This window comes from Aspergillus terreus, genomic scaffold (genome assembly GCF_000149615.1).
Source record: "Aspergillus terreus NIH2624 scaffold_6 genomic scaffold, whole genome shotgun sequence".
NCBI lineage: Eukaryota > Fungi > Ascomycota > Eurotiomycetes > Eurotiales > Aspergillaceae > Aspergillus > Aspergillus terreus.
In genome coordinates this window covers 938,117-953,510 of record NT_165929.1, presented here as the reverse complement: position 1 = coordinate 953,510, position 15,394 = coordinate 938,117, and the positions used below count along the sequence as shown (strand labels likewise).

The window sequence follows — 15,394 nt, the reverse complement described above, 5'->3', positions numbered from 1 at the left end:
AACTGCGGCGTTTAGTGAATGGTTAAATCTTGACATAATAGTCTCTCAAGTGTGGCCTGGTTACTGTATCTAGGTAGAAATCACATCTATATAAGGCATAGGCGCCCATCGCCGGGCTTCTGCAATAACGCTCAATCAGACAGTAGTCGAGAACAACGTTGAAACCGTATAAAAAGGCAAAGTCATTATGGCCATGCATCAAGCTCTAGCATACTAGACGGACCTACATAAAACCCGCGACGATACAAGTGATCAAGAACCCAGACACCCTGAACATTTTATTCATCACCAGGATGCTAATAGGGTATTCGCTGAATATACTGCTAAAGATACAAGACATGTGGACAAGCACAACAAAAGCAGAACGGTACTGGACAGAACTACCTAGTCCAGCAGGATGTCTAGAGTGGCTTCGACCAGAACTCCCACAAATCAAGTCTTCAACGGCAACGGGGTTCCCCCAAACCAACAGAGATAGAAGTACAAGGACTGACTGTTCAGCCGTATGGAAAATAGCACAGTGAGCTCGTAATCATGCCGCGTTTCGCACAAATATAACCATTCCTCCCGGAACTTTTTTTTCCTTTTCTAGTTTTGCAATATAATCGATCGCTTGAATGTTTTGATCGCATGGAGGGCTTTAGCCATTAGCATCTACTCTTCTGGAGTCTCGGACCAACCTCACCATACCTTATGGTCATGCCTCATGCACAGAGATACCTCATCCTAGACGATCATCTGCGCAATTCCTTGTCCACCCAGAGTCTTGCTGCCAACAAAGTCCTGGCTCTTCAGTCCAGCCAAAGCATAGAAGAGAGCGGCAATGAGAAGCAAGACGGCGGCCGCAATCAAACCCGATGCACCGGAGACAAGACTGACCCACTGGACGGCGCTCATGATGGCATACATGGCCGCGCGCATCCAGTTAGTGGTGAATCGCCGAATGAAGTTGTCGAATTTCTCCGAAGTTGGGCAAATCCTGAGCAGGAAGGGAACCTCAACGAAAATGAGGATCAACCCCGAAACGCTGAAGGAGTCAGTGCTACGAAAGCCAGTGGTGCGGGCGCCGAATAAGACTCACAGGCATAGGATGCTGAAAACGATGCGCACGGCGTTGAACGAGAAGATGTTGGCAATGCCGAGGGCTAAACAGAGGATAATGCAGATCACGCCGGTCCTAGTCGAAAGTCATTAGAACCTGGTACGGCGCAGATGAAGTTTTGTGTTAAGAACTATGTCGGTCGTGTTGAGGCCTTCGTCGGTTGAGGTCATGTCGATCCAAACAGCGCCAAGCACACCCGTTCAAGTTCCAGGCAGCCATTATGAATTTGCAAGACGTTTTTGAAGGCCGGTTGATTCGAGGGAAACAATGAGGGCATTCAATATCATTTTGACATGGGGAGGATACACACCATTGACCGTAGATACCTGGTCGAGGCAGCTGTTAGCTCGTTCGCCCGCTGGTCCTGTGGGTAAATAAAGGAAGTACATACTGAAGTTCCGAGAGCGAAATTCCTCCGCGAGTGTCATAATGGGCAAGATGGGACGATAAGGTGGACTCGATGGAGATCAGTGCGGAGAGGAGTACGTTCGAAGAAAGACGAAGAGATGGTCGCAAACAGCGTGTGTGGCTAGTGAAGGAAGAAGCAGGTGGACTGACGGGGACGCGATTGACAGTTGCCCGCATGGAGAATGGGCCAGCTTGCCAGATCAGGTCGATCCCTTCACCGCCCGCCCCGTTGTTTCATCTGCGGTTTCACCGCCCGGGGCAGAATGTCTACCCCGATCGAGCAGCTCAAGTGTCTTTCGACTCTGAGATTTCCCAGTTGGCCCATTTGATTGCTATAATGGACTCTACTTCACAGGGTCATAGCCGTAACCTCTCCAGAGGTAAGAATGGTCCGTGGTCGCAGCCCCGTATAGAACGTGCTGATTGTGGTTCATAGCGTCACGCCCTCGGAGCTCAACGAGAGGCCCCCTGGACCAACCGGATGAGTGAGTACAATGAGTATAATTGTGTATTGAAGTATTTGCTTCATTGCTAATACGTAACAGCCCTCTGAGCCCAGGCGCAAGTGCATCGCCTCTCTCGCAAATGCAGACCTCCCAAGTCCTGGATACATGCAGTGGTGCCTCGTTCAGCGCGTTAGACCCTCTCGCTCCAGATGTCTCTCAGTCGGGCATCGAAAAAGACCTCTCGTACCTCCTCCGATATGATATCTATCACCCACTTGCGCAAGTTGACATTCCACCTGCTTTGCGTTCGGAGTTTCTAGCTCCCACCTCGGACCAATCACTCCAGTCATGTCTTGCCTCTCTCGAGAGACTTCTCACAGAGGGCCATTTTCTGCTCTCGGCATATCTTAGCGCAAAAATACTAACATCCTCTTTGATCTCTCCTACGGACGTCAAGTTGATCTTGGCGCTTTTCTATACAAGATTGGCATCTTTAGAACTATCAGGAAACACCGTTCTTGCGGCCCAGGAGTCAAAAGCTCTGGAGGACTTGAGCTCGGCCTTCTATTACATAGAGCCAGGGCCTCAGGTCTCGGAATCCGGGGATACGCAGAAGCATCCGACTTATGCCCGTCATATTGTTCCATGGTGTCTGCGGGTCCTCGCCATTCGGCTTCAAAGCATTGGTTTTGGTGATTCGCGCCGTGGAATCGGTGGTCTGTATGAGATCGGACTAGAAGCGCGAAGAGAGATCATGCGACCCGACTTGACCGATGAAGAACGACGTATCTGGAAAGAAAGGCTCTCTGATCTTGGCATCAGAAGCGTCAATGCGTTGATCGAAATGGGAGATCTCAACGCCGCCAGGAGGTCGTTGTCCAGTCTGCGGACACCAAGTACGGATACGGAGACGGCAAAGCTAAGAAAGGCGTTGTTATATCTTCTCATTGGAGATCTTCATTCAGCAAAGCAAGTTGTCGGCGACCCGGACGAAGCGGAGCATTCTATCTTCCCCCCACTCCTAAGCATGGCTGAAGGCCGATACGACGATGCTGTCGCGGGGTGGCGGGCTCTTTTGGGAAGAGAGCCCAAGAGATCTGATGAGAGCATGATTTCTCAAAACCTGGCCGTATGTCTGCTATATACGGGACAGTTGAATGAGGTAGCTAAGCTCGACCTTCGATGAGCCGCTGTTGATGCTGACATCTGTTACAGGCCCGTCAAGTGCTAGAAGAACTAGTCCGGGAAAACAACTCGTTCGGCAGTTTGGTTTTCAACCTGTCTACGGTCTACGAATTATGCTCAGACAAGTCTCCGAACATGAAGGCTGAACTCGTGGACGTCATTTCCAAACAGCCTGTGACTGGTCATACGAACTTGGACCGTCCGAATGCCGATTTCAAGTTGTGAAGGGGACACGAGAGGCGCTGTCGGGCCAGTTGAGTCTACAGAAGCAACGGCTCCCTTAACCCAACAGGATGGCCGGATCAAGAAACCAGAGTCCACTCCTAGCGCCTGGCCCTCTGGACATGCCGCGCCGACTTCTAAGCTCCAACACAGGGGTTGCAGGACCAACTTCAATCTGTTTGCATATGAAGTGGCTTATCCAAGTCTTCTGTGGGCTATTCTGCATGGTCTGCTATAGTAATGAACATCTAATGCTATGCTCCAGGATCCAACGCCACACTGTCCCAACGCCATAGATGCTCCATGATAACAATACAATCCAACAAAAGACAGCAGCGCTCCTTATGTCGTTCCTTCATTGGCTAAACAGGCTTTGCCTGTTTGAGCCTTGGCCTCTTAATAATGATCTTATCGCCTTCTTTCTCCCATCCGAGCTTCTCCTTCTCGGCCAACGCCTCCCATGTCCAGCCCTTGTCTCCAGTGCAGCCTTCTGTGACCCACTGCACACCAACATTAAGATAGGCGCTACCGACAGCTTTCAACGCATGTCTTCGGACGCGGTCGGCCGCCCAGTCCATCACTGCCCGCGTTGGAGAGTCCACCTCTCTGCGGACCTGCCAGAAAACAATCCAGTTGTCATGCGCCAGAGCCGTCAACACCCGATCGACTGTCTCTGATTGGAAGGAATAGCGACTGCGCGCCTGTGCGCGCAATTCGAACGCGGCCACCAGATCTTCCTGTCGACAAGCATAATCGAGAATCAAGTATGAGATCACGTCCCGCAGCTGGGGTTCCGGTAAAGGATGTGAGCTGGCGTGGAGCTTTTCAAGGACGTAGCGCAGGGAGGGGAAGTATGAGGGAGGGTGCTTGGCTTGAATGGAGAGTTTGATGGAGAAGAGGTGCACGCGCTGCGAGAAGGAGACTGGAATTGTGGACGCCGTCGCGAGAACCGCTTCCCGAAGCTTTCGGAGGGACAAGAGGAGGGTGGATAACTCTGCGGATGCCGCCGGAATGTGTGATTTGGTGGACCTGTCACTCTTCGTCTGGGGGAAAGCTGCCGGAGGATTCTTGGTCGCGTCTCCGGAGGCGCTGATGGGAAGCGACGCCCAGGCTGCATCTAGATCCTCAGAGTGACGGGCACAGAACTCGAAATAACGCTGTGTGATCTGAGCATAGTACTTTTCTTGCGTTGTATGGTCTAGCAATCTACCGTGGATCAGTCAATGCAAGTGATGGAGTGTGAAGCCGAACAGACGTACTTGCGGTCGCCTTTAGAGACAAACCCCACCGACTCCAGCGAGTCTGCCACCGGCTTTAATCGACTACCTGGCCGTTTCCCTGAGATCGAGCGATGAGCCATGTCCAGGGGCTTGGACTATGAATATGGGTGATAGCATGCGTGTGTTGGTATCGGTATCAACCGCGAGTCGATAAGATGGAAGCGGTGGCGGAGGTGCCTCAGGCCCCCGCGTGTTTGCAGCGTTTGTCCTTCTTCCCCAACGGGGCCATTTTTGTAGATCGTGAACGGCCTCAACCTCGGTCCATCCCAACGTTCTCTTTCAACATTACTTTCCTTTTGGTTGCTTCTCCCGGTCAAATGGAACACATCTCGCTTTTCCCTCTAGGGCCACTCGCTGTTGACTTGTTTTAGTCCCCTAGTCCATTGGCAAATCTGCAACGTCCTTCCCTCTATCTGCAGCGTCTGAGCATCTTGCATATGAAATAATGCCGACTCGCCAACGGCGCCCCACTGAGAACCGCCCAAAAGGTTCTGGTTCTGCAACCAGCGAGGCGGTATCGGTCGCGGAGACAGTGCTCGAACAGCCTCCCAGAGTCATCAAAAAGCTCCTGCACTGGGACGAGCTGCCGCACTGGCAACGGGACAACCATCACATCCACTCGGGATATCGACCCGCCTCCTATTCGTTCCTGGGGTCTTTACACTCGCTGACTTACGTTCACAATGAAACGGTCAACATCTACACGCATCTTCTCCCTTCGCTGCTGTCCGTCCCCGCGGCCGTCGTACTGTATCAGGCGTTGGCCCCGCGGTACGCGACGGCCACCCACGGCGATATCGGGGCGTTCAGCTGTTTCTTCGCGGGAGCAGCGTTCTGCCTGGGGATGTCGGCCACCTATCATACCATCTCGAATCACTCGCCAGTGGTAGCCCGCATCGGGAACGCGCTCGACTACATCGGGATTGTAGGTCTGATCGTGGGCAGCTTCGTGCCCAGTGTGTACTATGGGTTTTACTGCATGCCAAACTTGCAACGGCTGTATTGGACGATGATCTGCGGCATCGGTCTTGGCTGCGTCTTCGTCTCGGTTCTTCCTCAGTTCCGCACCCCGGGCTGGCGCCCGTTCCGCGCCGCCATGTTCGTCGGCATGGGCCTGTCCGCGGTGTTTCCTGTGCTCCACGGGCTGCGGCTATACGGCCGGAAGCTCATGATGCGCCAGATCGGTTTGGGCTGGCTGCTCCTCCAGGGGCTTTTGTATATTCTGGGGGCGGCCATTTACGCCGCTCGCGTCCCGGAACGGTTGCGACCCGGCAGGTTCGATCTGCTGGGGAGCTCGCATCAGATCTTCCATGTGTTGGTGGTGTGTGCCGCGGTGGCTCACCTGACCGGGCTGCTGAGCGCATTTGATTACAGACACAGTGGGATTGCAGAGACCTGCCCGCGGATCTGATTGTGATTCGCCCTGGGCGGCGGGAGGATCACACGAACAGCGGATGATGTGAGGTCGAGATGTCACAGTCGATTCCAATAGAGCAATCCAATCTAATGTAATATACGACATGACGTGGTGCTGACTGTGTCTGGCCCTGCTGACCGTTGCAACCCTTCCCACTTGGAATTCTCACTGGAACCGAGGTGAGATATCAAGGGAAAATGGACAGAGGTGGCAATCTCAACCGGATTCCACAGCACAGACAGGAAGTCTGCGTGTTCACCGCTTGCTTCAGCAAATAGAGAGACGGATTCCATTTTTCATGCATTGGCGTACACCTCACATGGTGTGCTGGCTTGCATGGCCACTAAACACCGCTTTTCGCAGTAGACGGCCTCCCTATTGGATGCTACGCCAGACAACACAATGATGGGCATGGCGACATGGACCGATAAAGTTCTTTAGTGTCATCGCGGTGTCGTGCTTGTCTCGATGTTGCACCTGAGCTTATTCCCAACATCTCCACGCCAGCGAGCCATAGACTCGGTAGGCTACCGCTTATAACATCCAGTCAGCGCGGAGGGCGATAGCCACGCAGTCGGCCAGTTGGGGTTGTCGGACAAGTAAGATCCGGGGAGGTCAGTTGGACGACCGTGAGGAGCGACGAGCCGGATACTGGCCACGATTGCCGGACTCTCCATGCGAGGTGGATCAGATGGAATTCTCGGGTTTCACAACGGCTGACTTCGTATGCGGTTCCCGTCGATTCAGGAATCCAGATCCGATGTTGATTCGGCTGACTCGAGATATATATGGAACGGGACGTCAGGGATAATTTTGGCTTCATCTTGATTCTCAGTGGATTATACCCAACTCGGTGCATTCAACGAAAGAGACCTTTACCTATCAACTCGATCTTCGCCCGCCGATATAAATGTTCGCAGAATCCCAACCCCCCAGCAGCGGTGGCGACACCCCCAAGCTCCGGGCTGCTTGTGAGAACTGCCGTCAGTCGAAAGTGAAATGCAACCTGGGAGGGAAGAACACCTGCATCCGCTGTCTTCGCCATGGCCTTCCTTGTCGATACCGGGTCGCCAACCGATCCGGCAAGCCGAAGGGGAGCAAGAACCGAGCTACGCTGCGAAAGCTGGGCCAGCTCCAGGACGAGAAGCCGGTGCAGGGCTCGCACAGCGCGCGAGAGCCGAAGAAGGCCGTGGAGCCGGTGTGTCCGCCGGAGTATGAGGTCGACCGCAGATTCGAGTACCAGGTGTGTTCACCCGGGGGTGTGTGCCTTGGAGAGAAAACTGACACGCGCAGACAAGCGAGCCGAGTCAGCCGCGGCTGTCTGAGAGTCCACAGATGCACGACTCCCACCCGACAATCGACGCCTGCATGCTAGTGAATGAGACGCCCATCGACTACACGGCCACCTATGGCGGCCCGTTCTCCCCCGCCATGCCGATGTGCACGCCGGCGTCGATGTCGCCGACATCGCCCACCTTCCTGCAAAAGGAGTTCATCACGAAAGGCCTGGCCAGCTTCCCGCTGGCCGTGCACATCCCCGGCGCCTTACCACCGCGCTGCGAGTGCGACGAGGCGCTTGGCTTCCACCTGAACGGACTGCGACATATGGTGGTCGACCCGGCGCGGCTGCGCTTCGACCAGGGCTTGCAGGCGATCAAGACGGCGCTCGCCGTGTGCCAGGGGTTCCTGCGGTGCGCGCGCTGTCCAAAGGGCAACACGAACTTCCTGGTCTCGCTGTCGACGCTGGACCTCGTGCTGCAGCTCTTCGACTTCTGGGTGAGCTGCGAGTTCGCAGCCCACGGCCACGGCCACGGGCCGCCGGCGTCGTCGCTGGAGGCCGAGCCCATGGCTTACGGCGAGTACGAGACAGCGCCCGAGGAGGCGCGGCACATGCGGCGGGTGGTGCTGCGCGGGCGCCTGCTGCAGTGCAAGGAGGTGCTGGGCCTGCTGCACGAGGCCGTGGAGCTGGCCGAGGGCCAGGGCCTGAGCAGTAGCAGCAGCAGTAGCGAGGCGCTGGACGGGAGCTGGCTGCAGCAGATCATCCGCGGGTATGCGAGCGCGACGGAGTCCCTCCTCCAGCCGCTGGGGTGTATTTGCGGAGGCAGCGCGGTGCAACTAGCGCATAGACCGAGTACCGGGTTAGATAGGCTGTAGGCAATAGAGTGATGTTCGTTTGTACCTTGCAACCACCCGTCGGACGGCTCTCGGTTGAAATGGAACCTCGGCAAACCCCTCAACCATACTGCAGTCTGCATATAACCTCGCCGTCAGTCCCCAATTGCCTCCTCCCCCTCACCACCACAGTAAACAATTCCTACTTCGTATCCACCATGTCCGACCGTCTCGCCCAGGTCAACGCCCACCTGAACTACCCGCGCGGTCTGCTCGCCGGCCAGGTCGCCATCATCACAGGCGCCGGCCAGGGCATCGGCGCCGAAACCGCCAAGCTGTTTGCCAACGAGGGAGCCAAGGTGGTTGTTGCTGATATTGATGCTCGTACGTCTGCCAGAGGCTCTATCTACATGAATGCTGCCGCTAACGATTGGTAGAAAAAGCCAACAACGTCGCCAACGAGATCAACGCGGCCGCGCCCAACCGCGCCCTCGCCGTCGTCGGCGACGTGCTCAACGACGCCTACATCCAGGAGGTGGTCGACAAGGCGGCGGCGTTTGGCAACGGCAAGATCCATATTATCGTCAACAACGCCGGGTTTACCTGGGACGGCGTGATCCATAAGGTGCGCCCAGTCCTTTCCTCGTCGGTGCTGTTGCTATACGGCGGAGGCTAACAGGCGCGGACACGGCATAGATGACCGATAAACAATGGGACACGATGCTGGCGGTGCACAACACGGCGCCGTTCAAGCTCGTCCGCGCGGCGGCCAAGTACTTCCGCGTCAAGGACAAGGAGCCGCGCGTGATCATCAACATCAGCAGTACCAGCGGCATCCACGGGAATGCGTGAGTCTCCCTTCGGCCTTCAGCCTACAGTGTGATATGTACTAAGTAATGCAGCGGGCAGGCAAACTACGCCGTCGCCAAAGCCGGCGTGGTCGGACTGACGCGCACCATCGCCAAAGAATGGGGCCCCGCGTTCGGCGTGCGCGCCAACACCATCGCCTTTGGGTTCGTCACGACGCGCCTGACCGCCGCCAAGGAGGACGGCGCCTTCATCACCACCCCCGACGGCACCAAGGTCGCGCTGGGCATTCCCGGCGCGCAGCTGAACAGCAGGAAGGGCGGCTCCGAGCCGGCCAAGCAGACGTACCCGGATATCCCGCTGGGGCGCCCGGCGACGCCGGATGAGGCGGCGCGCAGTGTACTTGCTGTGGCGAGTCCGTTGTTCTCGTATGTTAGTGGCGAGACGATTCGGGTTACTGGGGGGAGGAACATGTAGAATGGTGCATAGAGCAGTGTGTGTGCTTGTAGGGTTATGTTCATGTACAGATATGGTGACAGGAGAGACATGGTCATCTCTATTAACATCGTATGCAGACAGGCCATCGCTCCTAGCGATGGTCACAGTATTTATCCACAGACTCATCCTCCGTATTGTCTCATAACAGGATAGAAAGAAAGTAAAGAGCGGCTCCAGTCCAACTCCATGCCATGCAATGCGTTCTTCTCGGGGTATTTTCTTCAACTTCTTTCACACGCGGCCAGACCCAAACAATAACGCCACCCAGACAGACAAATAGCAAACATCATCCCTTGTAAATCCCTTGAAAATTCCAGAATTCCACCCATGATATCACATCAACAATAATGAAACAAAGCGGTGGCTCCCGCCGGTGGCCGAAACCTGTCCAAGGCAATTAGGCGTCCACCGGCGGACTAGGTAGGATCCACACGCCGGAAAATAAATAAAAGAGAAACCGAATATGTTCAAGTCCAATATCCAGGCTTTTCGGTCCATGGAATGATACAGACGCTTCCAGATATGCAATGTCGACGAGATTCGAGATTAAAAGATGGTAGGATCCGATGGGATCAAGATCATGGCGTAAATCATAACCTGCGTTAATCCTCGGAGAGGAGAGCAAAAGAGGAGTTTTGTTTTGATCACCGCGCTCATCGGACTAACAGACCGGGATGGGCGGGGCAAAAGGCTGCGACGGAATCACCAGCGGCATGGGCATGTCATTGCACACCAAGTCCGTGGGAGGGAACTCGCCCTTGTACGGAGGTTCTGGTTCCAGGCCGACCGACGACATGGATGAAACACTGTTGACGTCCGTATAGCTATCCGTAAAGGAGGAGGCATCGGACACGGCCGATTCCAGAGAGTCCGAGTAGTGGGACGAGTCCGAAGAGGACGACGACTGTGTGTTGAAGCCATCCACGGGCATGGAGACCTGTGGAGAGAAGTCGAAGGGCATCGGGCAAGGCACCGGGGTCCAAGGAGCTACAGAGTTCACCGTGAACCGCGGGCATTCCAGAATTAGGTTGCGCAGCTCCGGAATGGAGATCCGTTTCCTGGGGTCGCACTCGAAGATGCGACTCAATATGCAGATCATCTCGTCGGACAGGGGGAGGATGGTCTTCAGGAAGAAGGGATCCTTCAGGTAGGCCTGGAAGGTGGAGTCTTCCAGCGAGGCACGCTTCCAGGGGTTGCGACCGCAGGTCAGGTTGACCAGGATGACACCCAGGCTCCACACATCGTTGGGAGCGGACTCGTACCAGGACATCGGTCGGGGATTAGGTTGCTGGCATTCTTCGGGAATTAGCTCGTGATCAGAGACGCAGCGAGGACGACATACCGGGAGACATGTAAAAGGTCGAACCACAGCCGAAATCCGAGGTGATGGGATCGGTGGTGGCCAGACCAAAGTCGGCTAATTTGACAGTCAAGCCCTGGTCGGTGACCAGGATGTTCTCCGGCTTCAGATCCCGGTGGTAGATCCCCAAGGAATGGCAGAAATGAACGGCATCCAGGATCTGCAGGAACACACACTTGACCAAGGGGTCGTTGCCGACAAAGTGGCCCTTCTCGGTGATGCTGGAGAAGAGGTCGCCCTCGGGACAGAACTCGATAACGACGTAGGTGCAGTCCACGGAATCCATAATGCGCACCAGGGACACGACATTGGGGTGCTGGCTGGCCAGATGATGCAGCTTGATCTCCCGCTGCTGGAACTTGAGTTGTCGGGGGTCCAGGCCAGACTTGTTGAGGGCCTTGACAGCATACATCACATTGGTATGGATGTCAACTGCGGTGTAGACGACGCCATAGGCGCCTACGCCGAGGACGCGGGTGAGCTCCAGCCGGTTGGCGAGGAGCCAACCCAAGCGGTCTTCTGGGGCATAGCAACGAGGGAGGGTAGGAGGCGATGGAGGGGGAGTGGGTAGCATGGTGGGATACATGCCGAAGGGGAGAGAGGGGGGTAGCATGAAGACGGTCCGATCTGAGGGGGATTTGTCCGATCCTAAAATTTGATCCTGAGGGAGTCCAAATCCGCGGGAGGGAGAGACAGATCCTTTGGGGGGGTTGTTTGTTTTAATCCGGAGTGGAAGAAGCCAACGGGAAATCCAAATATATACACCTCGGGACGGGTGGATTAGGGAGCCATAAGGAGTGGAGGGTCGAAGAGAATCCGTGGTGGAAGGGTGGATGGTTAGATGTCCTGGTCCTGGGTTGTTGGAGTTGGGTTGTGGTGGTGGATGTTATGGTGTGGCAGTGTTGATGTTGGTGTGGATGTATGAGATGTGGTGGAGGGGTCGGTAAGGGGCGGCGAGGCGGTTAAGCTGAAGGTTTGATTGGATTTGAAGATGGATATTAAATAGGAGAAGAGAAAGAAGCTATAAAAGAAGAGAGCCGACCGGGAGGAGGAAGAGGAGGAGGAGGAAGAGGAAGAGAAAGGAAGACTGAAGGAAGAGAGAGAGAAGAAAAGGAAGAAGGATGAGGATGGAGATGGAGGGAATAAGAGGAGGATCAGGAGTAGTGAGCGGATGAGGATAAGTAGTAGGAAGTAGACTAGTCGGGGGGGTGGCCACTCCACTGCCAAAAATAATAATCATCATAATAATAAGACTAATAAGACCATAATAAACGATGATTAATCGAGTGGGTCCTGGGAACGATGATGATGCTTCGACTAGGGGCCCCTGCACCAATCATCAAGAGTGATGCTGCAGGAGGCGGTGAGGATGACAGTGGAGATCCTGGCCACTCGGGTGGTCCATGTGCAACCAGTGGCTTCGGTGCCAGCTCATGCAAATAGACTTCCAGAGAGTGGTCGACTATTCTGCTCACCGTCTTTCCACAAGTATTCGTAGTTTTTCCTACTCTATGTACTTCTATAGTATAGTATAGTCTTTCTCTATTCTAATTATGTATACAGTCTACTAAACCAATACACCCCGTACGAGTATACCTTAATATACTCTCAAAGTGAGGCAAACCAAGAACTCAAATCCACCCCCCTGATTGGGCGCACTATTTTGGCCACGTTGGCTGTCCGAGCAGCCCAGCGGATGCGGGGATTGGCTGGGCCCATGCACCACTGCAAGGCTTCCCGTGTCTAGCCTCTCGGGCGCATCGGACGAGGCCATCCATCCATTCCCCCCTCCTTGCCTGTCCGGGTGCCATGCATTCTCTGTCATGACTGACTGTCTGCCTGCACTAGTAGTTACTAGGTACTCCTACTCCTTCTCCTACTTCTACACTGCCTGCACTGCCCGGAGAATTTCTCATTCGTCTCCTGCTTTTGGCCAGGTCAGGCTTCCCATGCATCGAGCCCCGACAGAATCCATCCATCCATCCATCATCTTCTTCTTCCGAACCATCTGTACCCCGGATCGATCCAATCCATCCCTCCCCCTCAGCGCCTCTGTGATATCAACCCTTTCCGCATCATCAAACCCTACAGAGTAAAGACTATCACCTTATTCGCCCCAGTGACGCCATCCTCCATCATAACAACAAAAAAGCAGATCGGGCGGGATCTCTACTCCGTCTCTCGCCTTCCTCGTTCCTTCATCAACCAGCCTCTCCCATGGATCGTTCGAGTCCCGCCTCGCCTTGTCGATCGTGACTCAGTCCGTTGCCCTCGCCCTTGCCACTCTCGCCACGACCACCCGCTTCCCTGTCAGCGTCTCGTAGCACCGTTTCGCCTTGCCGCACAAAGAGGCTGAGCCACCCACCATCCATCACCCGTCCCATCCCAACCAACAAACCTCTACGTAGGCTTTTCCCTACTCCATACAGTACAGGTAGACTCCATACTAGGCAGATACATACTCCGTATATTCTACTATAACATCATATATAGATATATATATATATATATATATATGTATGTACAACCACAGCTGATGCGCCTCCACCCGCCATCTACGCCTTCGGCCGTGCAATAAACGGATGTTTCAGAGCCTCAGCCGGCGTGCATCGCTTCTCCGGATTCAGGCTCAGACACCGATCCAGCAGATCCACAAACAGTGTCAGCTCCTTGGCCTCGCTGTCCGTCATCCCCCGAGCCCCCTTGCCCATCAGCCGCGTCTTCAGGTCCCGCGTCGGTTTCTTGAAATCCAACACCCGCGTCACCAGACGCCCCGTAATCTTGTCCTCCTCCGTGCTGTGGAAGTTGAGCATATCGTCGAAATACAGATGCGTCAGCGACCCCTTCCGCAGCAGCTTCGGCGGGTATTTGCCCCGGCATTCCATGATCGATCGTAGCATCTGATTGTTGTTCCGCCCCGTAAACAGAATCTTGCCCGTGTACAGCTCGAACAGGGTACACCCAATCGACCACACATCGATCGCGTGATCGTAAGGAATGCCCAGGATAATCTCCGGCGCTCGGTAAAATCGACTGACCAGATACGGCGTAATTTCGTTCTCCGTAGCTGGGGACGCCGACCCCAAATCGCACACCTTCAGCACGTTGCGCTGCTCGTTCACCAACAGGTTGTCCGGTTTCAAGTCGGCATGAAGGATATTGCACTTCCGCATCAGACTCAGTCCCAGGAAGATCTGCTGCGCGTATGCCCGGATCGCCCGCAGATTCAAGCCCACGTCGCGTCCAAACTTCTTCAGCACCTCGCGCAGATTCATGCTCAGATTCTCAAACACCATGCAGAGATGCCCCTTGTGGTCGAAGTGCCGCTCGAACCGGATGAGATGCTTCCGATCGTCCGGATCAGCTTCACGGAGCTGTTCCAAAATCCCAATCTCCTTAAGACCCGCCTTCCGCATGGTGTCGTTCTGTCGGATGATCTTGACCGCCACCAACTTACCCGTCTTGGAATCGGTTGCGCGCACCACGGACGAGAACATGCCCTTTCCCAGGTTCTGCTGCACATGGTAGCGCCCGTTGATCAACTCACCAAGCCGGACATTGTAATACCCCTCGGGGTCGTCCCAGTTGTCCATCATGCTGATGTCCAACTCTTGCGGCTGAGGGACGGCGGACTTGGCCGACGCATGGGCAGGGTGCGCGGTATCCTGCGTCTCCTCGGCAAACATATCGTCGTCATCTTCCGCAAACATGTCGTACGGGTCCTTGGCCTTGGGCTGGTGTTGCGCAGGCGGCGCATCCGGGATCAGGACGTCCTGCTTAACAGTCTGCGTCTCATCATACGACGCGGCCGAGAGATCGTGATGTCTTTCTCTGTCGGCTTTCATGTCCAGAGTGGGATCGTAGTCCGCCGCAGACGGCTCATCTTTGTCGGTGCCATCTACGGGGGCACCATCGTTAAACAAATCAGCATCGTTGCCAACCTTGAAGTCAGGGAATGATTCCCCCGTGTTCTCGTTGGGCGTCTGCGATGCCGACGGTTGTGAATCTAGAGCGCAAAGTACATCAGCAACGATACAACCCATTTCGCTAAGAACAGTATACATACCTGAAGGGGCGTTACTGGTGGAGACCTCGGCACCTGGCGTGGCTGAACCCCTATCGCTAGCAATATGGAGAGCCTGCAGTTGTAAAGGCGTCGCCTGAGCTCTGTATTTGGCCTTGATGGCTTCCCGGCGTTTGCGTCGAGCCTCCAGCTGAGCCGCTTCGTCCATAGCTTCAGCCGGCTCGGTATCGTCGGACGTCGCAACACTAACAGAACCTCGTCAGTAATTGCCTAAGTATGGGAAAGGATAGAGCATACCTATCTTCAACAGTCGGAAAACGCCCATTAGAGCCCTGATGCACCTGATTCCTTGCGAGTTTTCAGCATTTTGCTTAGAATCTTGAGCGACAGCAGGAGGGTTTCCTCCGTTTCGCTCACTGACGGTTCAGGTGAAGACCTTCCTCTCGTGCCCCGGAAAGGCAACTCTCGCCTCCCTGGGCTGCTCCGACTCGTCGCCGGAATATTGCTTTGGGTTTGCGGACTTCCCCGGTAGG

General features: G+C 55.0%; 8 protein-coding genes across 8 annotated transcripts; 4 read left to right on the top strand and 4 right to left on the bottom strand.

Moving 5' to 3' along the window:
• Nucleotides 1-726: 726 nt before the first annotated feature.
• ATEG_04589 (Tvp18 family protein) lies at nucleotides 727-1,321 on the bottom strand (the record flags this gene model as incomplete). Its single annotated transcript, XM_001213767.1, has 3 exons — nucleotides 727-1,027; nucleotides 1,082-1,177; nucleotides 1,299-1,321. The coding sequence occupies 3 exons, from the start codon at nucleotides 1,319-1,321 to the stop codon at nucleotides 727-729; spliced, it is 420 nt and encodes a 139-aa protein (XP_001213767.1).
• A 526-nt stretch (nucleotides 1,322-1,847) lies between these two features.
• On the top strand, nucleotides 1,848-3,187 carry ATEG_04588 (uncharacterized protein; the record flags this gene model as incomplete). Its single annotated transcript, XM_001213766.1, has 4 exons — nucleotides 1,848-1,890; nucleotides 1,947-1,995; nucleotides 2,056-3,085; nucleotides 3,182-3,187. 4 exons carry the CDS (start codon nucleotides 1,848-1,850, stop codon nucleotides 3,185-3,187), a joined length of 1,128 nt encoding a protein of 375 aa, XP_001213766.1.
• Nucleotides 3,188-3,725: 538 nt separating this feature from the next.
• Nucleotides 3,726-4,723, bottom strand: ATEG_04587 (uncharacterized protein; the record flags this gene model as incomplete). The annotated part of the gene is made up of 2 exons (XM_001213765.1): nucleotides 3,726-4,569; nucleotides 4,623-4,723. 2 exons carry the CDS (start codon nucleotides 4,721-4,723, stop codon nucleotides 3,726-3,728), a joined length of 945 nt encoding a protein of 314 aa, XP_001213765.1.
• A 365-nt stretch (nucleotides 4,724-5,088) lies between these two features.
• On the top strand, nucleotides 5,089-6,054 carry ATEG_04586 (hemolysin III family protein; the record flags this gene model as incomplete). The annotated part of the gene is made up of 1 exon (XM_001213764.1): nucleotides 5,089-6,054. One exon carries the CDS (start codon nucleotides 5,089-5,091, stop codon nucleotides 6,052-6,054), a length of 966 nt encoding a protein of 321 aa, XP_001213764.1.
• A 916-nt stretch (nucleotides 6,055-6,970) lies between these two features.
• ATEG_04585 (uncharacterized protein) lies at nucleotides 6,971-8,214 on the top strand (the record flags this gene model as incomplete). The annotated part of the gene is made up of 2 exons (XM_001213763.1): nucleotides 6,971-7,303; nucleotides 7,354-8,214. The coding sequence occupies 2 exons, from the start codon at nucleotides 6,971-6,973 to the stop codon at nucleotides 8,212-8,214; spliced, it is 1,194 nt and encodes a 397-aa protein (XP_001213763.1).
• A 176-nt stretch (nucleotides 8,215-8,390) lies between these two features.
• Nucleotides 8,391-9,456, top strand: ATEG_04584 (SDR family NAD(P)-dependent oxidoreductase; the record flags this gene model as incomplete). Its single annotated transcript, XM_001213762.1, has 4 exons — nucleotides 8,391-8,556; nucleotides 8,610-8,797; nucleotides 8,869-9,020; nucleotides 9,075-9,456. 4 exons carry the CDS (start codon nucleotides 8,391-8,393, stop codon nucleotides 9,454-9,456), a joined length of 888 nt encoding a protein of 295 aa, XP_001213762.1.
• A 682-nt stretch (nucleotides 9,457-10,138) lies between these two features.
• Nucleotides 10,139-11,411, bottom strand: ATEG_04583 (serine/threonine-protein kinase; the record flags this gene model as incomplete). Its single annotated transcript, XM_001213761.1, has 2 exons — nucleotides 10,139-10,773; nucleotides 10,820-11,411. 2 exons carry the CDS (start codon nucleotides 11,409-11,411, stop codon nucleotides 10,139-10,141), a joined length of 1,227 nt encoding a protein of 408 aa, XP_001213761.1.
• A 1,981-nt stretch (nucleotides 11,412-13,392) lies between these two features.
• ATEG_04582 (putative serine/threonine protein kinase (Prp4)) lies at nucleotides 13,393-15,069 on the bottom strand (the record flags this gene model as incomplete). The annotated part of the gene is made up of 2 exons (XM_001213760.1): nucleotides 13,393-14,843; nucleotides 14,904-15,069. 2 exons carry the CDS (start codon nucleotides 15,067-15,069, stop codon nucleotides 13,393-13,395), a joined length of 1,617 nt encoding a protein of 538 aa, XP_001213760.1.
• Nucleotides 15,070-15,394: the final 325 nt, after the last annotated feature.